We start from the raw sequence: 26838 nt of genomic DNA, 5'->3' as shown, positions 1-26838 counted from the left end.
TATCATCATCTAGCGTTTGCTGACACTTGACATCTTTTTTTAGTATAATAATGAGAATAATTAATTTAATTATTGTAAATAGTCAAATAAGGGTAGTAATAAGCGTCTACTCTCAGTTCCAGACAGAAAAAACGAAGTTTGAAAATCCCAAGTTGCGTCATACGCTAGATTGTGTTGATAGCATTTTTATGGAGACTAGCCCCAATTGCCACTCTCACAAGTTAACGATATTCCTTGTGTCATACTAGAGTGACCTAGTGTATTAACTCAAAATCAAGTCCCACTGCTGTAGCCAGATCAATAGAGGTGAAAGAGCCTGATTTTGGTGTTCATACTCTTACCGCATCTGTTTTTACTAAAATCAACATTACTGCATTGACTATGAAAACGTGCAATAAATGGTAATTATCAACAAATTTTATTGTTTTTCCTTAGAAAGAATTTTCCTTTACAAAATTTGCAAACGAATATAAGCGCAAAATATAACAATAACGGAAAGGGGACAGATAATATATTGTAGAAAATAACCAAAGCATTTTTTCTTCTTTCAGAAAAAAAAAATTGAATATTCTGCAACCAAAAAGACGCCTTTTTTTAGACTTTCTCTGACTTTTTGGCGTATATGCATTTCCAAGAAATTCGTTTTACACCAACTTTTTTTTTTATTTTGATATGTTTTTTGGCTTGTAGAAATTTTAGAAAATTTTAAAAATTTAGAAATTTGTTTAGTACCAAGTTAAGCTTCGATTTAATGATCAAAGCAATCGATTGGTGAACCACTCGATTGCTTTTCGAGCGCGACAATATTTCGAGCAAATTATCACCACATCGGAGTGCGACTAAACATGTTTTCATAGCAATTTTTTTAAATATCCGACAACCCTGTATATGAGGCCTTCGACGAATTCGAATGAATTATAGTTTTGTTGGATGAAACAGTTGTGTTTTTTTTCAAACACCTGGTGATAAAAATTCTCAGACGCCCTATGAAGTGGCCTCCTGTCCCCATTAACTAAAATGACATCATTTAAACTACATAAGCAACAGGATAATAAAATAATAGAACAAATATAAAAGTAATGAATTAATAATTAAATAAAAACAACACAGACAAAGAAACAAAGAAAAACCAGATCCATGTAATCAACTCGTTTTTTTAAGCAGAAATCCAGAGATTTGAAAAAACTATAAGAGTGGAAATTCAAATAAGTTTCAATACACTAAAAAATGTCTTAAGATACCATCAAAATCCAACAGGTGTTTTATTTTAAACTTTATTCGGTATGATAACAGCAATCGAAGTAAAGCCACTATTTATGGAGCTTTTTTTATTACTTTCTGATTCTAATAGGTAACACTATATTCTTTGTGATTTTGGTACCCCCCCCCCATCAATGCAATAGCCTCAAAATTACAATTCAACTCAGTTTCCAAAATGCTTTTGCATACGAACCCGCGGTTTGAATAATCCAATTGGCCTCTCTATCCAGTTCTAGTCCAACCCCTTCCCACGAGATGACTTACTGATAGAGGATAGAAAGTCACTTTCTGTTTTAACTTGTAACCAGCCATACAGGATAGGAGAAAATGATATCCGAAATACCATTTTTTCTCCTTGGATATAGTCAGTGTTACCAGTCTGCTTTTTCAGCGTCATGCAAGGTTTGATAATGACAGTTTAGATTTGATTGGGTTAGCTTAGGTTTTAAATTCATTTCTGATATTCATCAACAAATTTAACATAACCTAATATAATCTAACCTAACTTTAACTTCTGCTATCATAGTTTGCATAAGACTGAAAAAGCTGATTCGCAAAGCTAATTGAATCCAAGCAGAGAAAAAGGAATTTTAGACATTCACCGGTGAATGTTGACATTAACCAGATTTCGGACATTCACAGTAACATATATTCGGTTTGCACAAACATGTAACAGGTCCAACCTAGGAGGTTGCTCAGGATTTTTCCAAAGACACAGGTTCAAATACAAAATACATATTAGGTTCAAAAAACAAAATAGCTGTATCTTTAAATCTGAGTTTTGTTCACGTTGCACAACAATCCCTTACGGAAAACCCGCCTATCTGAGCAGGGATTCCAACATGTTCTGGTCTGCTACCCCTTCGAACCTTAATAGAAATAGAGACTTTGCCAGGATTCAGAATTAGCCAATTGCAAAATTACCAATGTGTGAATAGGCTTTTAGGTAGGTGAGCATAAATCTTCTTCTTATTTCATGCCCGAAAAGTCCTCTCCCGAAACTCTAGAGGTGCACATGCCCATGGCTGGGAGTAACCAATGCATTACAGTAAAATAACCTGCGCAAGCGTAAAATAAAAACCAGCTACGGTATATGACAGATTAATGACAACTTAACAGCGCTTTTCTGTTGCAGATAATTGAAAAGAGAGTGGAACACAAAGTATAAACTCCAACGCACTTTCTGTAAAAATCGCAGGCACATTAAATTTAACGTCTTTTTTTCGAGACAGATTTCTTCTTTTTCATCATCAATTCCCTCTCAATATCCTCTAAATCTTCTTTAATACCTGCACGCAAGCTTCGCATCTCCTCTCTCTCAACCTGTCCAAAACCTACTTCCATACATTCATCACTATCCTCGTCTTCAGGTTCATGTCGACGGTAGCGACTCCCAAAAATAGCTTGGATTTCACGAGAGATGGCACTTTCTTCTCCTACAGGATCATCATCTATAAAATCATCCAGTTCAGAATCGTACTCTTCATCACTTTCAATAAATCGCTGCCTCTTTGCAGGTTTACGATTACTGGAATTATCACGACAATCTCGGTTCATTGGCTGTTTTTGACTGGATGAAGCACTAGGTTTCTTGATCAAATCTTTTCCAGGGAATTCTTTCTTTATAATATTCTGTTTAGAAATCAAGTCCTTAGGAGGGAATTGCTTTGGCACTAAGTCCCTAGGAGGGAATTGCTTTGGCGCTAAATCCCTTGGAGAGTATTGTTTTGGAGCAAGATCTTTTGGTGGAATTTCTTTTGCTTTGACTAAAGATGGCGCTGGAACTGATTTCTCTTCTTTAAGCCTTTCTAATTTTTCTTTATCTTTATGCAGATCAGTTTTCACCTTTGAACTTGGCTGTGGTTTGATGCTGACTGTGGAAGAGCTCTTTTTCGATTCATCTGAAACAAAATAAAATTAAGTTAAAATACCAGCATAAGAAAAGGGCGCCCATCCCCATGGGATTGGTCAAAAAGAATCCCTACTTTCCAAATCTAGAGGATATTGACCCAAGCTAGATTTTTGTTCGTGCTTTTGCGCCTTCTACCTAAAGCTTAGAGCTCTGAGCATCAATAATAGTTACTATATTTGCCACAGAATACGAGTGTAGGAAGGGGCAAAACTGTAGAATAGGATGAAAAAGACAGGAAGGTTTTAATATTTGAATTGTTGTTGGCCCCAAACGAATGTATTTTACAGAGCTAAAAAAAAAAAAACAACAACAACAACAACAACATAAAATACAGGCAAACTGTTAAAAAAAGAAGCCTCCTTTCAATTGCTCTATGACTTTTTTTTGTTGTTTTTAACCTCTTCAAAATTTCAAACTCACTGGATGACTCACAAACTCACTCTCATTTTTATTATTTGCTACTTGGCAAAAGTAACTTGCTCTTTACAGCGACAATTTACTACTACAATTAAAGACTCATCACAGCACAAATCTGATAAAACTACTTTTACTACCAACGACTCATTGTACCACCAACCCCCTTGAGACCAACACTGCTAACCCCCCCCCCTTCTTACCCTCTCGCTCTTTTTCCTCTCTCCTGAAGTTGCATTTCCATTAAACACTATCTTGTGACCTCTGCCCAACCATTTAGGGACGAATTACTTTTTGGACGGCTATTCATTTAATGAAAGCCTAAAGGTATGTAGGTATTGACACTATGGTATCCTGTCATTTAATGTCCAGCTAAATATTACCAAAATATAATTATTCTGGGTTCCCATTTCCTCTACCGAAGAGACTTGTATCTTCCTTTCTTCTGTGATTTTGGCACCAAATTTGTTCTTGTAAATATCATAAGTGCATTTGGTTTAAAGAAATCACGTGCCATCATCGTGCCAGTCTGTGATTTTCACATCTCATCTTTTGAATATTTTATCTTATTTGATATAAGCGATTTAACGATCAATGGGGATGAATGTAAGAAATCCAAGTCCATATGACATGACTGTGGACTATGAACATAATTAATACATAGTCAGAACATGTCATTAGTTAGAACACGGTCTTGGAGAAATCCACTATGTTTCATAATCATGGTTTTATTCATTTCAAATTTTTGACAAGAATCCGTCCTGATTTGACCAAATAGTTGCGGAAAGCAAGAGAATTTTTCAAGCACCAAAAAGGACGAAATTTCCGCAGTTTAGTTAGGTAAATGGAACTTTCGGGAAAGAATCCGGGGTCAAAAATTATATACTCCAGGAAGATATTACCAAGCTATTATTTTCATTTCTAGGGCTCAGAACATGGCATGGATGACAGGTCTATTGGTCTATTCCTATCTTAATTTAAAAAAAAAACAGTTAGCCCTAATTCTGAGGTCGCAATCTCCTCAAATTTAGTTTTTCAGTGGTTTTAGTTTTTTAAAATACAATTCCTGTTATTTCAGTAGAATTTTAAGCCACATAAAGTGTTTTTTTTCTAAATTTAAGAATAGATTTATAGCTTTTGGGCTTGAGAACCTTGTAAATTGGGCTTAGAATAATTTTCACGTGCCTCATTTCTATTAAACACTATCTTTCAAAACACTACCTATTAAACACTATCTTTCTATTTAAAAAGGCCTCAGACAGGATGGCCAAAAACACAATCTTTGAAAATTTGTCATCCTTCACTTGTAAAAGAATTCCTAGCTATTTCAAACTTTCTTTCGTTATAGCCCTAGAAAGTGGAATCGAATTACATTTTTCGCAAAGTTTGTTATTTGACATATTTAGACAATTCCTCTGGAAAATGTTATTAATCTTGCAAGTTCCATTTTTTTTTGAAAGCCTTCCTTTTGCCCTTGCCCAAATTATCTTCCCTTTCGTTTGGTCCCAAAAGCACAACTTTTGGTAACTATCATCACTCATTGGTAAAACCTGATACACTTATTTCAACACTTCTTTTATAATAGCCCTACACGGTGGGATTGAACCCAATTTTTCGTACACATTAATGTTTGATATACAGTCTTTCAAGCGAATCCCATTCTTAAATAATTCTTTTGGAAACATATCGCATGTATTCTTCAAAATTTTGAAGCATTCATGTTTCAGAGCCATACTTGATGGCTGTCACCTCGTCAGTCACTTTCTAAAAAAATGTTGTAAAATGATCAAAAACTATTCAGCTTTCTGAAACATTAGCTATGTCGTTAATGAGTAGTTAAGTTTCCAGGAGGTGATTCCTGGAAAAAAATTCCAGGAATGACCTCCTACTTTTGTAATATGAATCAGGTATGCATCAAACTACTTTACTGTAACGAAGCCACAATATCTTCAATTTTTTTTTTTTTGGGGGGGGGGGCAAGAATTTTTTTTCAGTGTTTAAACGAAGAAAAAAAATATATTTTTCAAGAATATAGGGGATGGGGACCATTGGTCTTTCCTTCTCAATTGGCAACCCTGCTCATATGTTTTTTATCATGACAACCATTTTCAAACAAAAAATTGCAAAATTACTGAACATGGACAAGATAACTGATTTCCAGCCTCAGTGTAAATTTCTAAGACATTTTTTTTTCAGAAAAAATGTCTTAAACGATTTTCAAAAAAAAAAATTTGAATGATTTTTCTGAATATTCCGCCTGATCATACATAGAAAAGAATATTAGCAGTCAACGTTTTTTTTTAATTTTCTTGGTTTTAATTTTATGTATAAACCAAATTACTCCAAGGATTAAGATCCATCCGTAAAATCTGAGAAGTTAGGGCCCTAAAAAGACACTTTTTGTACTTTATATTCGACCCCGAATCTGAAACAGATCTTCTGATTCCCTATCCAGCCTAAGAATTGGACCAGTGGATTTGACGGAGGAAGGTTAAGAATGATTTCTATACATAATCTTATTGTGGTCCTAAAGTCAGCCATCCCCCTACAATTGAATATATCTGCCTTAATTCCTTAACAAAATTTTTGGCTAATAGAGGCGGAGAGGGAATGGAAACTCGGTGCTTGTATGATAACCGCCCTACTGACGCATTATAGAACCGGTTTTTTGCCGTTAGTTTCTTTTAGCTTAGCCTGAGACAAGAAAAAGAGAATTGACAGAATAGATGAAAAATGTATAATTTGGGCTATATATTTGCACATTAGGGGGGGGGGGAGGGTTGAGGGTTAAGTATTTGGACAGTTTGAAGTAAGAAAGTAATTTTTAGTACATAATATGCAGAATGATTTTACCTAACACATTAGGGATGCAGACCCGCTATACTTTACCCTCCCCCTCCGCCCGACCCCTAATGTGCAAATATATAGCCCAAATTAGTTTCTAAGGTATTATATTTTTATGTTACTTTAGTATATTTCATTAGGATTGGGCGTCAGAAAAACATATTAGAAGAACATTAAGTAGGGCATACATCATACAAGTACCGGAAACTCAATTTTCAAGTGCCTCATTCTGCAAAAAAAAAAAAAATAAAAAAAAAAATAAAAAAATAGAAAAAAAACCTTGAGCAGATGGTCTGTCTTCTGTTTTAATTTCTGGCTTCTTTTCAACTTTTGGTATAGGTGGCAGCTTCCCTTCTCTTCTGAGTTTCCTATCTCTTTCCGCCAAATACTCCTTCTTCTCCTTTTCTGTCATTGGTCTCTCAAACTCGGCGTCCTTTACCGGCTTTTTGGGCTCAGCTTTAATTGGCTCAAATTGCTTAACTTGCGCCAATTTTATTATATCTTGGAAGCTCATAGTTGGCTGAGTCACTTTTGGTCGAACAATAACATTTTTGTCTTTTTCTGTCTTTTCCTTTTTGGGTTTCTCCTTTTCCACTCTTGGGGTTTCTTTGATAGCTTCAGGCTCCGGTTCTGAAGCTGAAGATTTCTTCTTCCGTCTTCTTCTTCCAGGAATGGCCTCCTCTTCCATCTCCTTATTAAGTGAGTCATTAACACGTCTTTTCACCCTTTCCAGGTCACCATCATTCTTTGGTTTGATCACATGCCTTTCAACATTGGTCATATTATACTTTGATAATAATTTTTTATGCATTTCTGAAGCAGTTTGTGAAACATAGCCATAATCATCTTCATCAGGTTGGTAGGTGGAATTATCTTGTACCTCCTCTTCTGACTCAGCTGCTCCTTCAAGTACTGCTTTACTTGCTGCTTTGGTTCTTTTCAACATAGCCTGAACCCGCCTATTGGACTTTTTGTCTTGACTACGAAGTTCAAGCAAATTAGCCTTTTTTTCCAGCTTTTCTGCTAGCTTCTCTTTTTCTTCCTGCTCTTTCTTTTCAAAATATTTCTTTAACGCTTCTGTTTTGACTATTGGTTTAGGCATTTTCTTTGGAGCAGGGAGAGCAGTGCTGTACCTTCGAATTGGGGTTACATTTTTAGTCTCCCTCTGAATGTCCTGTGCTTGCTGTAAAATCCCAATGAAATCCATTGTTAAAATTATACTGGGCAAGGTTTGACCTAAAAAGAAATAAAAAAAAATTAGCTCAGTTTTTCACTACGAAACTGAAATGAAACATACTTAAAAATACCAATGGAATACCTAGGTAAAATTAACCTAAAAAGTTTAACCAACAAAGGAACTAATTAATATTAGCCCTGTTTTTCATCATGAAACTGTAATGTAACTACTGAAATGACCTGAAACTGAGACTTGACAACTGAACTGAACGAAACTGAAATGATAGTTAACTGCTGGATTTCCTGAGCTAGGTGTAAAATCCCAACGAATTCAATGGCTAAAAATTAAAGTAAACAAGGTTCCTCTAAAAAGGAATTAAAATGTATTGGCCAAAGAGAAGAAAAAAAAATAAAAATCAACTTGCCCCCGAATGGAGCGGGAAAAGGTCACTCACGTTATTCATTAATAATGAATAACAGGCAGAGAGAGTTCAGCCACTATTTGGCAACTGACCAGTGTCTTGCCCACTGTCTGAGCATTAAGCAGAGTAATATGTGAAACACACTGCCGAGGTTGAACGGATTGAAGCCAGTAATGACTGTCAAAATCATAAAGGGGGTCACCCCCCCCCCCCCAGGACATACAGAAGCACCACACATGAGACAAGAAGAGATTCCTTGAGGATCAATCCAAGGTAGGAGAAAGAAGTTTTGTTGCTAGTACCGGTTCAGAGGGTTAGGTGCCGCTTGCTGCTGGTAGCTGGCAAGTGGTGGGCGACTCTCCGCCTTTTATGACGGACGAGTGTTGCCTGCCCAAACTGGTCTGAATCTGGTAAATAGGGGAAAACAATAATGGACAACTTAACAATGCCAAGGAAGGCTATTCTACAAAGACAAAAAAGAGATAGGCAAACCCAACCGCAAAATATCACAACTCTAAATACTAGAAAGGTGAACTGTGGTGTTTTGCAGGGTCCTATTCTAAAACATCATGCAGCAAAGATTGGTGTAAATTACAAGAAACCTAGGAATTTTGAAATAGATAAAGTATTCGTTCCCCATTAGAATTCTTCGACAGCACATTTGGTTTTCAATTGCATATTCAATTGCACATATAGTCTTGTTCGACGGTTTGGATGTCAACGTTTAAAATCAATAGAGCTTTTGTTGATAAACTCAATAAGAAAGCGTTAGATTTGATTGAATAAGTTGATTCGACATTGTCATTTGACAACCTTCAAGTGCTGTCTTGCTCTTTTTTTTATATAAATTCTGAATTCTGTAGCCTACTGCCATTATTTTTCTCAATAATGTTAACGAAGGTAGGAATGCGTCAAGGGACTCTTGTGATAAGTAACTGTTACTTCTACCCAAAGACATATCCAGAATTTTTTTCGGGGAGGGGGGAGGTTTACAAGAAAAACTTAAAAAACATAAAAAATTGGTGTATATTCATTTTTGTTGCGTCTTAACAATTCAGAAACATATTTCGGGGGGGGGGGGGACCCTAACCCTTTCCCCTGGATACGGCCTTGCTTCTGCCCTTTATACCGACTGTTAAGTCATGATTCCTCGGTTGATGTCATATGTGCTCGGGTGTGGTAGTTTCTACTAGAAGATTTGAGACAGAAGTTAACACTTTGTTCAAGAGGTCCTGATTCCACCCTCAATGGCCAGAAGAATATTTTAAATAGGCTCAAAGAGAACTTTGAATTAAAAATAGAGGACTATTACAAACTATATGTATCATGAACACTCTACTTTAGTTTTTCAAAACAACGACGAAAAAAAAAAAATGCAAAATCACCATAATAATCAAGACGACTGGAAAGAAATAACGAACATAAAATGAATATTTTATTTATAATGATATCACAATATCACATTGATATCCCAAAATCACCATAATAATCAAGACGACTGGAAAGAACTAATTCAAATAAAGTGAATATTTGATATATAATCATATCACAATATCACATTGATGTCACAAAATCACAATAATAATCAAGACGACTGGAAAGAACTAATGAAAATAAACTAAATATTTGATATATAATGATATCACAATATCACATTGATATCACAAAATCACAATAATAATCAAGACGACTGGAAAGAACTAATGAAAATAAACTAAATATTTGATATATAATGATATCACAATATCACATTGATATCACAAAATCAAAATAATAATCAAGACAACTGGAAAGAACTAATGAAAATAAACTAAATATTTGATATATAATGATATCAATTATTGGAAACTCAATAATTCAAAATTTTATTACACTGCAATTTCCATCCACTCTTTAATTCAGCCAAGGGAGAAAGACTCACCAATTTTTTAATGCTGTAAATATAAAATAAAATCTTTCTAACATATTGCGTTTTCAGTAAAGCGCAAATGACACAACAGACTTTAAACTTTTACGGTTGGGGAAGGAAGAAAAGAGCAGTAGCCAAACTCCTGTTTGTAGTAATTTTTGTCTGTTTAATTATGACTTGAGCATTCAATTTAATTCTTACTCGTTCTAAGATTTATTCATTCATTTATATTGCTACCTGCTATCATTATATTTTCCATAATCGTTTATTCTAGTTTCTCTTCGTTTTAGGTTGAATTATTATAGGAATTTGTTTCTCCTGCTCTTAAGTTTAACACAACTACTTTTCATTGAATTTTTTTTTTGGAAAGTTTTTTGTTATTAATTGTTGTTCGTTTTTGACTTCCAAAATTTTGGTTAATATAATGAATATTTTCCCAGTTTTTCATGTCTCTAGAGTAAGAATTGAAATATCTATTCCTAATTTCATAGTTCTAATAAGCGGCTTTTGATTTATTTCAACACACACTAAGCATTCCATAAAAGTTTCAACTAAATGTCATTTGCCGTTCCTGGGATATTTCAGATACGCTCATCTGACACACGAGATACACATAGTATCTTTTAATTGAATTAAAAAAAACAGGTTTTTTCAACTGAAAGTAAGGAGCAATATTAAAAACTTAAATGAACCGAAATTATTACTTAGGCTATATGGGGGTTTCCCCTTCTCAATACCTCGCTCTTCAAGCTAAAGTTTTTTAGTACTTTTGAGGAAGGTACAACCCCTCTCATATACGTAATAATTTCTGTTCCTTTCAAATTTTAATGTTGCTCCTTACTTTCAGTTGAAAAAACTTGTTTCTTTTATGCTTAATTGATGATCGGTTTTTAAATTATGCCAGGATATGTGTATCCACCTAAAATTGAGTCAGCAAAAAAAGTAGCACAAACAAAAATAATTTCGTACAGGAACTCTAGAAAATTCCTCCAGTGTCAAATTTCTCATGAAAAAAAATCACCCCCAGAAACTTCCATCCCCATGGTAATACCGCCCCCCCCCCGAATAAAATTTACGCCCCTCCAACCGAAAAAGATGTGCATACTTCCCAATAACAGATACTATACGTAAACAATGTATACTGTAATTTCAAAACTAAAAGACCTTTCCCCAGGGGCTGTGGGGGGTTATTTTATCTTCAAAAGCATAGCTATTGGACCTTTAAACTATGCTGAACAGAATGGCTATCTCAAAATTTTGATCGGAGGACTTTGGAGAAAAGAGGTGTGTGAGGGAGGTAGCTGCCCTCCAATCTTTTCTGTCCCTAAAAAAGGTGCTACGACTTTTAATTTCTGTTCGAATGAGTCTTCTTCTGATACTTTAGGGCCGTTGGTTTGATATGATCACCCCTGGAAAAAAAATACGCATCCATGACATTTCTTCTGGCAAAATTCCACATTTTTGCAGATAGGAGCTTGAATCCTCTAAAGTAGTGTTCTTTGATACTCTGAATCTGATGGTGTGATTTTCATTAAGATTTCTTGACTTTTAGGGGGCGTTTCCCCCTCTTCCAATGTTACCTTTTGATGGGTAACATTAAACATAATCAATTTTATTTATTTGGAATCAACGAAATAAGCCAATTCTGGTGATAGTTCTATTGATATCAAAATTCCGTTTTTTTAAAGTTTCGGCTACTATTGAACCGCACCGCTCCTTATTTACAATTCGTCAACACAAACTGTTTGATATTCTGAACCTTAGCCGCTTCTAAGATATTGCAAATATACTCTGTTGATGACCTGGATGCAAATAGTATCTTTTGATTTAGTTTAAAAGCCCCCCAAGCATGCCCTGAAGATTCAAGCACTTTTCAATATGTTCGGGAAGTTCCAACTTAATGCTCTCAACCGTCCCAGAGACATTACTGATGCTTCCTTTTGACAATCAGCATGCACATAGTGTGTTTTGATTTTCTTCAACATCCTCAAACATTCTCTGAAAGCAGTCACAAGTACATATAGTACCAGTTACAAGCAGTCGCAGTCACAGTCGCAATCTGTCGCGTTTGCAGCAGCAGTAGTAGTGGCCCTAAAATTTTCAAGTTAATACCCCTACTCGTTCCGAAGATATTGTAGATATACTTTTTTGATAACTTGGATGCAGATAGTGTCCCTTGATTTAGCTCAACATATCCCTCAGCATTACCCGAAATTTCACCTCAATACCTTTAGTCTTTAGAAACGCATAACGAATGAAACATTCCATTCTTCCCAATGATAAATGCTGCAAGTTAATTAACAATCTGGTTAATTTACAATCCTTAACCCGGAGGCTGTTGGGGGCATCTCCGGTGGGAAACCTATTAGAACTTGTGACTATTTAGAATAACCTGGCTTTTTAATATTTCTACCAGTGTAAAGAGGAGCATCTAAAAGGGCAAGTAGAGGGGGCTATCCCTTCCTTATCAACGCCCCTCTATACATCATTGAGACGCTCCAACTTACTATCCTTAGCCATTCTTTATATATTTCTACTGTACCCTTTTGACAGCCCTCCTACATATATATATATATAGTGTCTTTTTTATTTTGTTTGACAACCCCCACAACATTTCCTAAAGGTTCAACCTTTAATGTCCACAGCCTTTTTGGAAACTCAATAAACTTGCCCCCTTATATATAAACAAAGGGCAACTTATGAAATGTACAGAACTTGCCCCTGGCGCTGTGGGAGCATTTGCCATCCCTGGAAGCATATTTATTTGACTTTCCGACTATTTTGAACAAGAGGGCTGTTCCAAAATGTTTGAAAGATATTACTTTGGGGATATTGCAGCTATAAAGGGGATGGGACTCCATGGGAGGGGGGGGCTGGTTGGCTTACCACCATTAAACTTACCTTCAGCCGTTCTCGAGATGTTGCTAATAAGCCTTTTTGAAAAACTGGATACAATAAGTATCTTTTCATTTATTTAAACACGCCCCTCAACATTCCCTAAAGTTTGGCCTATATACAAATAACTTTTACGGAAACAATTTACTTTTACGGAGGGTCATGTAATTCCCATAGGCATAATTATTTGACATTTAGCTATTTCAAGATTTTGATAAAATGTTTTGAAGAGGACATGGGAGGGGGGCTGGCAGCCTTCCAACCACTTAACATTCCCCTCAACATGTTCGGAAAGTTTCAACTTAATACCCTCAGCCGCTCTTAAGATATTGCAGATCCGCTTTTTGATAAACTGGATGTACATAATGCCTTTTGATTTAGTTTAGAATACCCTTCAACATTCTCTAAAGTTTCACCTTAAAACCCTTGGCCTTTTCGGATACACCCAGAACAACACATTTCTCCTTTTCCTAATGATGAATCCTGCATGTAAACAACATAAACATTCAAATTTGCAATTTTTGCACCGGGACTATGGGGAGTATGTCGTCTCTGGAGGCATAGCTAATACAGCTTTTGAATAGTTGGAACAAAATGATAGCTATAAAATTTCGACCATTTTTGAGGAGAGGGGACACATAAAAAGGGCAAGAAGGGGTGGGGGAAGGCTGGTGGCCTTCGAATCTTTCTTCAACATCCCCTCAAAACACTTTGAAAGTTTCAACCTAATACCCTCAGCCGTTCCTTAGATATTACTGATATTCCCTTTTCACAGCCAGCAAGGACAAAGGGTCAATATCTACGAAATCATGATATTGAGTTAGGACAAAAGTGAATACACCATTCAATGCCTTTTTCTATGCTGATTACGAACTAGAAAAGTTTTGAGATTAGAAAGGGATTTCAGCCCCCCCCCCCTCACTAGGCACATTACGAATTAGGTTAGGTACCGCATCTATAGGGGGGGGGGGCTGTAAGTCATTTTCCAAATTAGAATCTTATTATTTTCATAATCAGCATAAAAAAAGGCATTAAATGGTGTATTCACTTTATTCCTAACTCAATAATATGATTTCGTAGATATTGACCAGACAAAGCTGGTTTTAATTGTGTTTGACACTTCTCTCAACATTTCCTTAAAGTCTCACCGTAATACTCTAAGCACTTTTGGATATCCAGGATAACATATGCCCTCGCAAAAAAGCTAAGGTTACATATATAAGACCCAAGCAGAATTACCGTGACAAGAAAGATATCCAGAACAAACACAAATCTGATCTGCAGCGCTTAAACTGTATCTTATATCAAGCCGTAAATAAATTCTAAAAATGATCTAGGAATCAAAACAATGAACTAAGATCTAGATCTAAATGAACAAGATCCAAAAATGAATTCGTCAGCTATTTTGAACAACCTGAGCTAAAGAGCAATTAATACGGATTATCTTAATTAGGTATGTGTATTCCTGTCAATAATTTCCCAAATGGTATAATTAACTTCTGTATTTTCAATTTATTCATTAATTCATTTATAATCCGTTTGAGAAAATTATAAAGGAATGTCAAGCGTAGAAATAGATACAAATATCTAAGATCCATCCATATACTTGATCGCACCTATCCAGATATACACGACATGATTTACTTGGGGGGGGGGGGGGTGCAATTAGACAGAGCGGAACCAAATGGGATTCTCGGAATTGTGGAGATTTTTTTTTTAAGTTGGTTCCAAAGTTTCTTATACCAATTTTGTACGTGACGGCTGCTTCCCCACAAAAGATTAAGTGTATCTAGTTAGTATAAAACGAATCAAGATATGGAAAAAAAACTAGGTTGTGTCAAAGGGGGTTGGTTTCAGGTTTGACCCCTCCCCCCGCCAAATTTTGTCTGACTTGTAAAAATAACAAAATGCATATAAAATCTTTTTTATAGCCCCCTCCCTCGAACACTCCCCACTGACAACGCCCTCGCAAGAAGCTTATTTAAGAGGAAGGGCAAAGTCTCATAAATAAGCACGCGTTTATTATGCAATTTGATTACCAAAAAATTGCTCGGCGCAGTAAAACCTCTGAATCAAACAGTTCGTGGTAACGAACTGTAAGTAAGGAGTGACCCGGTTCAATAGTAGGCGTAATTATAAAAACACGGAATTTTGATACCATTATATATATTGAAAGAATCAGATTTTAATGCTGATTTTGAATATATAAGTTTCATCAAGTTTAATCATACCCATCAAAAGTTACGCGAGTTGCCTGAGAAAATTTGCCTGATTTTCGAAAAAAGGGGGAATCACCCCCTAAAAGTTATAGAACCTTAATAAAAATTACACCATCAGATTCAGCATATTGGAGAACCCTATTGTAGAGGTTCCAAGCTCCTATGTGCAAAAATGTGGAATTTTGTATTTTATGCCAGAAGAAAGATCACGGATGCCTGTATATTTGTTTTTTCCCCCATGGGTGATCGTATCGACCCAGTGGTCTTAGAATATCGTGGGAGGGCTCTTTCAAACGGAAATTAAAAGTTTTAGTGCGCTTTTTAAGTGACAAAAAAATGGAGGACAAATAGGCCCCCTCCCACGCTCATTTTTCCCAAAGTCATCGGATCAAAATTTTGAGATTGCCATTTTGTTCAGCATGGTCGAAAATATAATAATTATGTCTTTTAGGACGACTTAATCCCCCAAAGTCCCCGGGGAAAGGGCTGAAAGTTATGAACTTCACCCAATGTTTACATATAATATTGGTTATTGGGAAGTATAAAGACATTTTCAGGGGGAGTTTTTCTGGTTGTGGGGGGGGGGGGTATGTGGGAGGATCTTTCCATGAAAAAAGTTTTCATGGGGGAAGGGACATTGCTATGAAGGGGGCGCCAGATTTCCCAGCATTATTTTATAAAACGATCAGAAATTGAAAAAAAAATTTCAACTGAAAGTAAGGATCAGCATCAAAACTTAAAACGAACAGAAATTATTAAGTATATGATTAGGTCCGCCCCCTAGTCAGTACCTCGCTCTTTAAGCCAAAGATTTTTTAGTACTTTCATAAGAGCTATTTATTCTAATTAATAGCCTTTGTGATTTTTTTTTTTTTTTTGAGTGAGTGAGTTCTTTATTTAACAATAAAAAAAAGATTAAGGGGTCATTTTTAAAAAATTGGAACGAAATTCGAACTTTAGCGTAAAGAGCGAGGTATTGACTAAGGGGTGAGCCCCCTAATATACGTATTAAAAATATATGAATATAGTTCGTTACGAAGTTAATTCGTAAGTTACGTATATTTATTACTAATAAAAACGTTCGTAAATAAAATTAGACAACTTTCGAGAAAGCCATTTAACCAAATAAAAGTAAAATTAATATGCAAATCTTGTTTTAATTATTCATGTACGGTGAGCCAAAATAAAAAACAAGTTTTTTTTTAACTGAAAGTAAGGAGCGACATTAAAACTTAAAGCGAACAGAAATTATTCCGTATATGAAAGGGGCTATCCCCTCCTCAACACCTCGCTCTTTACGCTAAAGTTTTATATTGTTTTTAAAAAAAGTTTCGAGAAAGAGTCTAACTTTAGCCTAAAGAGCGAGGTGTTGAGACGGGGACAGCCCCTTTCATATGCGGAATAATTTCTGTTCTTTTTAAGTTTTAATGTCGCTCCTTACTTTCAGTTAGAAAAAAACTTGTTTTCAACATTCTCTAAAGTTTCACCTTAAAACCCTTAGCCTTTTCGGATACACCCAGAATCAAAACTTTCTCCTTTTCCGAATGATAAAGCCTGCATGTTAACAACATAAACATTCAAATTTGCAATTTTTGCACCGGGACTATGGGGAGTATGTCGTCCCTGGAGGCATAGCTATTACACCTTTTGACTAGTTTGAATAAATTGATTGTTATGAAATTTTGACCATTTTTGAGCAGAGGGACACATAAAAAGGGCAAGGAGGGGTGAAGGAAGGCTGGTGGCCTTCGAATCTTTCTTCAACATCCCCTCAACACACCTTGAAATTTTCAACCTAATACCCTCAGCCGTTCCCTACATAGGCTATTACTGATATTCCCTTTTCACAGCCAACAAGGACAAAGCCGATTTTAATTGTGTTTGACACTTCTCTCAACATTTCCTTAAAGTTTCACCGTAATACTCTAAGCACTTTGGGATATCCAGGATAACATATGCCCTCGCAAAAAAGCTAAGATTACATATATAAGACCCAATCAGAATTACCGTGACAAAAAAGATATCCAGAACAAACACAAATCTGATCTGCAACGCTTAAACTGTATCTTATATCAAGCCGTAAATAAATTCTAAAAATGATCTAGGAATCAAAACAATGAACTAAGATCTAAATGAACAAGATCCAAAAATGAATTCGTCAGCTATTTTGAACAAAATGGGCTAAAGAGCAATTAATACGGATTATCTTAATTAGGTATGTGTATTCCTGTCAATAATTTCCCAAATGGTATAATTACCTTCTGTATTTTGAATTTATTCATTGATTCATTTATAGTCCGTTTGTTGAAATTATAAAGGAATGTCAAGCGTAGAAATAGATACAAATATTTAAGATCCATCCATATCCTTGATTGCACCTATCCAGATATACACGACATGATTTACTTGGGGGGGGGGTGCAATTATACAGAACGGAACGAAAAGGGATTCTCGGAATTGTGGAGATTTTTTTAAGTTGGTTCCGAAGTTTCTTATTCCAATTTTGTACGTGACGGCTGCCCCCCCCCACAAAAGATTAAGTGTATCTAGATAGTATAAAACGAATCAAGATATGGAAAAAAAACTAGGTTGTGTCAAAGGGGGTTGGTTTCAGGTTTGACCCCCCCCCCCCCCGCCAAATTTTGTCTGACTTGTAAAAAATAACAAAATGCATATAAAATCTTTTTTATAGCCCCCTCCCTGGACACTCCCCACTGACTACGCCCTTGCAAGAAGTTTATTTAAATTGAAAAAAAGGGAATTGTTTTCAGGGGTACACCTATTCTGAGTGATTGTCATCTAACAAAAAAAAGGGGGCTAATCTGGAAATACAAGAAATGGAGTTGTTTAAATCCAAAAATTTTAGGAGGAGAAAGGGCCAAGTCTCATAAATAAGCAAGCGTTTATCATGCAATTTGATTACCATAAAATTGCTAGGCGCAGTAAAACCTCTGAATCAAACACTTCGTGGTAACGAACTGTAAGTAAGGAGCGACCCGGCTCAATAGTAACCGAAACTCTAAAAAACGGAATTTAGATACCAATAGATACATCAAAAAAAATCAAATTTTAATGCTGATTTTAAATATATAAGTTTCATCAAGCCAAAGGGTTATAAACGACTGGAACTGTTTGAACAAGGAGACAGTGTCTTCAACCTCAGCTGAAGTTTTTAAAGGGACACTCAACAAAGAATGGAAAGCCAAACCTTCAAGATACAACTGGAACAGTCAACCATTGGTGTCTTATAAATAGTTATTGATATATGTGTACATAAAACAAAGTTGTGCTAGGATGCTGATGCCACTTATCAAACCCAACCAACTTCCATACTCTATCAGAAATTGACATTGTGCGGTGGTGTCAAATCTAAACTAAAGAAGAATGGTCCCCTTGATCATACCTATCTGGGATCACCATTACAAAGTGGGCTTATATTGCATCTGTCCTAGCACACTCTCAGCTGGAAGGCATGTCACAGGGCTGTAAACACAGTCACAACCCTGTTCTTTATATATTTTGTGTAAACTGTTTTTAACTGCCATTTCAACAATGGAGCCAAACAGATCCAACATTAGACCTTATTTTGCTCCAAAGTGCAAATTGAGGTAAAGTTTTGAAAATAGTAGATAGGATATCTCAGGACTAGAACAGGGTGTTAAGTTGAAACTGCCAGGTAAAGTTGACAGGGATGTAATATTATCAAAGCAAACTATACGCAACCAGGTTTTCAAAGGGGGGCATCATAAATATCCCAGGAATAGCCGAGGGTATTAAGCTGAAACTTTCAGGACTACTACTATAGCCTAAAAATACTACTGAGATAAATCAAAAGAGTCTAAGTGCATCCAGGCTGTAAAAATTACATAGATTCAATATGTATCAGGCAGTGACTAGGGTATTTGATTGAAACTTTCAGTGAAAGTTGAGGAGTATATGAAACTAAATGAAAAATCACAAGCTGCATGCCAGTTGCTGAAAGAGCAGATAAACAATATCCCAAGAACAGCTTAGGAAATTTAGTTTAAATTTCAGGGCTACCACTATTACTACAGCTGTTGCTATTACTACTATGGAAGTAAATCAGAAAGTTTAAGTACATCTAGGCCGTTGAAATTGCACAGATGCAATATCAATATATCAGGAACAGAATAGGGGATTAACTAGAAACTTTCTGGGAAAATTTATGTTGATTTAAAACTAAATCAAAGGTACTATGAGCATGTAGGTTGTCAAAAGACTGTATCAGTAGTATCTCAAGAACAGCTGACAGTATTAGAATGAAACTCTCACAGCTACAACTACTACTACTACTACTGGTACTATTAGACCAAATCAAAAGGGTTTAAGCAGTCATGCCACCCACGGACAGTAGACAAATGCAAGCAAGCCCATGCAAGGGTAAGGATGGCTGGGCTACCTGTAGTATTAACCTTGATGATTCTGAAGATGCATTTACTGTGATAAGTTTGGAAAAGGGCTATGTGCAACCTGTCTTAATCTAAGTGCTGAGGAATATAACCTACTTAATACAATGATGTCTAAAATAGGTTGCCAATGGTTATGCATCCTATGTAAAGTTAACCCAACTGACAGGCAGAAACACACACTATGAACAGAAATCAGCCACCAAGTGCAATGAGACCTAAGAAAGTTAGTGTGAAACGAAATTAACAGAAAGCAGCAGTAAAATACCCTAGTTACTAACAGCATTCCTAAGACTAGAGACAACACAACCCATGTTTGTAACTATTTATAGCCCCAGTGTGCCCTACCATCTGTTCCTATCTCTAACATGAAAAATCTACCTCCCAGGCCCCCTATTGCCAATGCATCAATTCAAAGACCTCCCCTGCTACTGTTTGCTGTATTTACAGTCCTGATCAAACATGCCGTCCTTAAAAAGTAACCCCAGTCAAATTCAAAGAGTCAGGTCTACAGTAATATGTTGAGAGAAGATAGAACTATGCAGAAGGCACTTGGTGAAGAAATGAAAGCCCAAGCTATTCAGGGGAAAAGATCTTGCTATTTGCAACAAGCAAATCATTCCAAAAAATAGAGCAGCAGGTGGTCTGAAAAAGCACACTCCAACACCAATGAAAATGTGAAGCTGTCATATACTGTAAATATTGTTAATAGTTCTGATGATGATGAAAGTGATTACATGTCTCCATATTCTACTGCATCTTCCTTGTTCATAATGTGCTATATCTCGGATAATTTGAGTAGCATGTGCTGTATCAATGCTAACCATTTTCAAAAAGCCACAGATTCTAACCATGCAGTTTTGAAATCATAGATCAACGCCCAGACCAACACCCAATCAGGATCAGATGTAATTTACTGTAGCCCCACAGCCCCCTCATGTACAGATACCAAGCATGCACAAACATATTTTTAAAAGGTACATGAAACTTCCAAGGTGATTTCCTTACTGTAGGTGACTTTAATCTCTTCTGGAAGGAAGGGTTTTCCGATAACCCTGTTACTTGTAGTTCTACCATTGTTAGTTTATTTATTTATTGCATTTATGATCCCTCTGCTTTCCAAGGAGTTAATAAACACACATCCCCCCCCCCAGCAAGAAACATTACTTGGCCTAGTCTTTGTTATTAATAGTGAACATCTCCAAGGGATAAGCTATCTCCTGCCTATTTGTAAAAGTGAACAATTTTGCTACTGAATTTGTTACTTGTAGACACAAAGAACGAAACAGAGATAAAAACAGATATTTAAAGACTACAAGGTAATGAAGGCCAAATCGAGGCAGATCAACTGGGATTCAACATCCCAGGGTAAAATCAATGAGCAGTGGGAGAAAATTCCAGACTATAGTCACAGGGACTTGGCAGCAGAATACAATAGAACAATTTGTCCCAATACCTAAGACCTCATCATATATGATGGACAGCATAAGACAGCAAAGGAACTTATAGAAATGCCACTGGAAAAAAAATGGTAAGTCATGTTTTATATATAGAATAATATGAAAAGCCCAACACAAATTAAGAAATCTCATCAAACAACTGTATCGCAATTTCAAAACAGGACTTTCCAACCAAAGTAGATAAATAGCAAGAAACTTTTTAACTATATATCTAGCAGAGATCAGAGCCAAAGATCCATAAAAGATATAGTCACATGTGTTGGAAAAAGAGTCACAGGCACCCAAAGTATAGCCATTCTCCTAAATGAAAAATTCACTTCTGTCTTCATCAACAAAACAAACAACACCCTCCTCCCAACCTAAAGCACAACCTTCCCAAGCAAATGAGGTGTATTACTGTTACCACATCTATGTTCAAAAAGGACTCAAAAGCCCTGACAACAATAAAACTACTACTCATGACAACATTCATTCCTGCCTGCTGAAAGAAGCCACTAGTGAAGTTTCCTCAGCACTGGCAAAAATTTTCCACATTCCCTTGGTCATAAGAAAGTTGCCTAAATCAAAACTATCTTTAAAAACAGGGGTCTCCATAGAAAATTACAGACCTATCAGCTTCACATATGCTGTTGTGTAAACCCTTAAGAGAATTGCTAGTGATGCACTCCTTCAACACCTTGTTCATAATGGTATTATCTTCAACAAACGACACAGCTTTCTCTCAGAAAAATCTGTAGAAATCAATCTTCTAGATACTTGTAAACAGATTACCTAGCTACTGGAAAAATACTTTTAGACCTAGCCAAAGCATTTTACAATATCCCAAAAGATTCGCTTTGTTCTAAGTTAACAGGAATCAACCAAGAATTAGTAGATTGGCTAATGGACTTCCTGGCAAGTAGATCCCAGGCAGTACAACTCTTCACAATACCCAGCAAATGTACTTAATCACAACCTTGTATAGTCCTAAGTGGCATTCCCAAGGGAACTATTTTTAGACCAAAACTGTTTTTTCTTCATGTGACACCCAAAGTCAGCAACCACCAAACCCTGTATGCTGATAATTCAATACTATTCAGTGTATCTGACAAATTATCAATACAATCCAACCTTGGTCACATGTGGGCATGGGCAGACATGTGGCTTCACCCCAATTTGCACCAGTGATAAAAAACCTGGGGGTCACTTTAGATAACCTCTTGAAAGTCCACAAACATTCTGAATTAACCATCTCCAGAGCAAATTCAAGCCTTGGGCTTACTAAAAGAACTATTGCTAGTCATTCATGCAATTTTTTTTTAAACAGTATAAGGCAACTGTGAGACCAGTCCTGGACTTTGGAACATGCCTTGCTAGTCCCTTTTGGGAATTTGATATACAGCTGATAGAATATTTGCAAAGGAGGGCAGCTAAATATATCTCTGGACCTGGCACGAGACCATATAGTGAAAGGCTATCTACTCTAAAGCTGCCATCCTTGACTTTCCAAAGTAGGCAGGGCAACATGCTACTGACACACAAATATATTAACTAACCCCAAAACAAGCTCTTTACTCAGCCAACCAATGAAAGACAAATGTAAGGTCAGTCCAAGAAGCTTCATAAGCCCTCAGTTAAGTACAGAATTAGACAAGATTTGATTAGCCAAAGGGTTATCAATGGTTGAAGCTGTTTAAATAAGGAGACCATGTCTCCAATATCAGCCAAAGTTTTCAAAAGGAACTACTCTTACCAAGTAGGCTTAAATTACATCTATCCAGCACTCTCCTAGTTAGAAGCTGTGCAACTGGCCTGTTTTGTGTAAAGTGAATAGTTGCAATCTCAACAACACAGCCAAACAGACCCAGCATTGGACCTTATTTTGCTCTGAAGTGCAATTCAGGTACTTAAGTTTTAACTATCCAGGAAAGTTGAGGGGGATAAAACTAGATCAAAGGGTACTAAGTGTATCCAGATTGTCAAAAGGGCATATGTACTTTATCCCAGGAACAGCAATAGGGTGTTAAGACTAGGTCACTAAGGCTAAGAATAAGGTTGTTAAGAGGGCATAACTGCAATATCTCTGGAATAGCTATGAAGATAGGGATGAAACTTCCACAGCAGGATTTTGAGCTAAATATAGGAATTGTGGTTGCTACATGGTTCTTACTACAACTGCTGCTGCTACTATGCTACTACTATTAAACTAAATCAAAAAAGTTTAAGTGCATCCAGGTTCTCAAAATGGCAGAGATGTGATATCTCATGAATAAAATAGGGTATTAGGTTGAAACTTTCTACACATGTATCTAGATAGTCAAAAGGGAAAAACTAAGGGATATTAAATTGGAACTTCAGGGCTTGTTGTTGGGATTATTGAAATAGATTACAAGATACCATGTGTACCCAATTTTGTCAAAAGGGCAAAATCTACAATATCTGAGGAACAGCAAAGATTTCAAGTTGAAACTGTCAGGATATTTTGAGTAGGAAGTTGTACTAAACCAAAACACACTATATGCATCCTTAGATGTCAAAAGGGTGTATATGCAATATCTCAGGAAAAGTTAAGGGGATTCATTTGGAGCTTGCGGGGTAGAGTAAAGGTAATAACAATTGGACATTTTTTTTGTTTTTTTTAAACTACTTTTTCTACTCCAGAAGGCTCAATTTAAAGACTTTTGGCTTGAAAAGGGTTTCAGTATGTATAAAAAATATCTTCAAATATAACTGTTTGATTAAAAGTTTGTAGTTTTATCAGAAAAGGGTACAAAACTTTTATTTTCTTAAATTGGAGTGTTTTCACCTACAAATTCAACAGAACAAAAAAGTTACCTGTTTTCAATGTAAGTCAGACCCCAATTCAACATATGTCAAAATACTTGGGGAATACTTGTGGGTGGATCCTGGTGGATTCAACATGCCTATTGTTTTTACTACATTTCTTTGTTTCTCTTAGACTTTTTTAAATGTATAAATGTGTAAAATACTATTTAGATAGTGGTAGCAAAAATCTGGCAAAATTGCCTCATGTATAGGGACGAAATTGGATAATCATATGAAATCTAATTGCGTGACTTAGGTCTGTATAATATAATGTGTGGTATAGGTATTTTTATAAACGCTATGTGGAATGGCTCACTTCCTCTTAGCTTTAATGATCCAGAAAAGATTTTTTGTTGTTCAAAATTAGTGTTGTCAACATTTGGCCATTTCAAAGTTAATCTACCAGTTTAATTCACTTTAAAAAGTTTTAGTTTTGACTATTCTTTGTCTGGTAAGTCTAGAATTCTTGAAATATGCATGGCCTACTTAAGATTATTAGAAGTTTGTGACACAGAGGAGTTTAACATGTTTCATTAGCATTTTGGGTGGGATAGGAATTCCATGCTATAGCAAGGGGTCCAGAGAAAATGTTTTGTATTTTACAGCTTGGGATCTATTTGAAAGAAAACATGCATAAAGTTTACTAAGAGAGGGTGTACTTCAAATTTATTCAGTGATAAATGAATTAGGGCGCTGCAATCAACCAAGTCAAATGCTTAAAAATATGAACATAGCATAAGGCCAAGCAGCAGTTCCTTAGATGACAGAAAAATCTAGCATCAAATTAAAACTATGATTAAAAAAAAATTATGTTTTTTTTATATGAAATATTATCATAAATTATAATCACCAACATCTCTTGTTGTTGAGAAAGTACCCATACATTCAACAACTCTGTTTTTGTCAGAGGACACTTGGATTTTGACACTAATTGTTTCTCATCTGTTTCACATGTTCAGTGAAGTTTTGACAGAGTCACCTATATTTCAACAGGGCCTGATACTGTCTGTAAAAAATTTTGACAAAGATACTACAAAATATTCTCAAAAGAAATGAATCTTATAATAGAAGCCAATATCTACATTTAAATTTGGCTGAAGGAACATTTTTAGTTGGTCTTGTATTCCACTATATCAGACGAGAATTTTCAACACTTGGAACATAGTTTTGTCAATATAATAACAGCTGCCATTTTAACTTAATTTTATCAATAAAAAACCAATGTAGCTACATTTTAGGGAAGATCAGCTGTATCTTGATGCATTGGTGCTAACCCAAATTTTTTTTACTAGAAAATAACGAAGTAATGAGAGTTTGAATATTACATAGTTAAAAAATTGTCAGGAGCTTGTTTTGTGTTGAAAACAGAAAACTAATTGAATTGAATATTCTTTTCTTGTCTGGGTGCATTGGATATAAGGGCTGTTTTTTCACTCATCAATAGGCCTGTTTTTTCACTCATCAATGTGCTAAGATCTTATATTTTTTGTCAGAAAATGCTTAAAAGTGAAATATTTGAACAAAGATCTTACATCTTTGGTCATTTTTGTGCAAACATCTTTCATCATTCTGCTCTGATCAGAGGTCTGAGAACAATGATGAGTAGATCATCAAAGTTCTCTCATCATAGTTCTATATGGCAAAACAGTGTCAGTCTTCATACTTTTGCTAACATCAGTGAGCTGTAAGATCTTAGAACAAAGATGAGTTAAAAAACAATAATCTTTGCAGAAAGATGTAAGATCTTAGGGCTAAAAAATGTGCCTTATGTGCTAAGATCTTACATTTTTTGTCAGAAAATGCTTAAAAGTGAAATCTTTGATCTTACTAAAAACTAAGACCTTACATCTTTTGTTGTTTTTATGCAAATGTCTTTCATCATTCTGCTCTGATCAGCAGTCTGAGAACAATGATTAGTAGATCATCAAAGTTCTCTCATCATTGTTCTATATGGCAGAAAGATGGCATCTTTCACGTATTTTGGTAACATCAGTGAGCTGTAAGATCTTAGAACAAAGATGAAAAAACAATAATCTTTGCAGAGAGATCTTAGGTGTAAGATTTTAATGCTAAAAAAAAGGCCCTATAGTGTCCACATTTTGCATTGTCAAAATAAAACAAAGGCTTCAAGAGATGGTGTTCTAAGTCATGACTAAGCAGAGTTATAGTGTTTTGAAGGAAAATTTCAAAAGTGATTCAAAAATTGCACTGTTGAATTGTTGGTGCCTTTATCCTATGTGGAGAAGAAAGGCTGATTAATAGGCCATTGGTCTATAGGCCTAGGCTATTCATTGTTGTAACCTGATAGGGGTTACAATTCCATCAGCCCCATAGAACACCTGTATCTATCCATCCCTATTCCTCAAAAGCACTATGTTATAAATGTTATTAAACATTGTAGTCTAGCAAAATTATGTCTAGCATAGGCCTAAGCTATAAATAGAAACCCAAAATCTTGATTGTTTGTTTTACTTGTAACCCTTCTTAGGCTATAGCCAAAACTAAGAATAAAGATAGCCTAACATCTTTAAGGGTCCATAAGCTTAAATCTAATTTCTGAGTAAAACAATTTGGGTAGGCTAGGCCTATGCTGAATGTTCAGAAAGAGTATAAAAAAAGACATCAAGGAATATATTCACCTACATAGCTCAGTAATGGAAATATCTCCAAATGTACCAAATATTTTACCTTAATTTTGAGGTTTCAATCTCTTTTATTAGCCTTAGGCCTAGTTATTGAAACTAGGCTACAATTCCAGTCAAATTAGCAAAATTTTAAGCCACACCATTGGTTTTTCTTGATTATAATAATTTAGAAGATTATAGAATAAACAATCTAATAGTAAGTTTCCTTTTTTCTTGGTTGATGTCCATCCTATAGCCTACTTTGGGCCTATAACTTAACATTTTGGCTGCAGACCCAATTCTGATAATTTCATTCAACTTTCAAATTAAGGTTAAGCTACAACAAAACAATTCTCAGCCATCGAATCTAATGGTACAACCGTATAATAATAGGTATTACTTACAATTTCAGTAGGGTTAAGTGTAACTTTTTTAATTATTCTTCTTACTCCTATGCTTGTCTTTTATCGC

General features: G+C 35.6%; 1 protein-coding gene across 1 annotated transcript; it reads right to left on the bottom strand.

Annotated features, from left to right (window-relative positions):
- Positions 1 to 408: 408 nt before the first annotated feature.
- On the bottom strand, positions 409 to 26838 carry LOC148941768 (protein SPT2 homolog). Its single transcript, XM_089103378.1, has 3 exons — positions 26772 to 26838; positions 6710 to 7666; positions 409 to 3161 (listed from the first exon to the last, which is right to left on the bottom strand). The coding sequence occupies exons 2-3, from the start codon at positions 7635 to 7637 to the stop codon at positions 2470 to 2472; spliced, it is 1620 nt and encodes a 539-aa protein (XP_088959504.1). The 5' UTR covers positions 7638 to 7666; positions 26772 to 26838; the 3' UTR covers positions 409 to 2469.

Source organism: Artemia sp. Qi Xiang Cuo, chromosome 17 (assembly GCF_049724085.1).
Source record: "Artemia sp. Qi Xiang Cuo chromosome 17, ASM4972408v1, whole genome shotgun sequence".
NCBI lineage: Eukaryota > Metazoa > Arthropoda > Branchiopoda > Anostraca > Artemiidae > Artemia > Artemia sp. Qi Xiang Cuo.
The sequence above is the reverse complement of the archived record's forward strand: the minus strand, read 5'-3'. Positions and strand labels throughout refer to the sequence as shown.

What these genes read in the sequence shown, in the direction of transcription:
- LOC148941768 (XM_089103378.1), bottom strand. Translation starts at nt 7,637, where the DNA reads ATGGATTTCATTGGGATTTTACAGCAAGCACAGGACATTCAGAGGGAG. An exon ending in AGACAGACCATCTGCTCAAG is followed by an intron (nt 3,162 to 6,709) that starts GTTTTTTTTCTA and finishes ATTTTGTTTCAG; the next exon opens with ATGAATCGAAAAAGAGCTCT.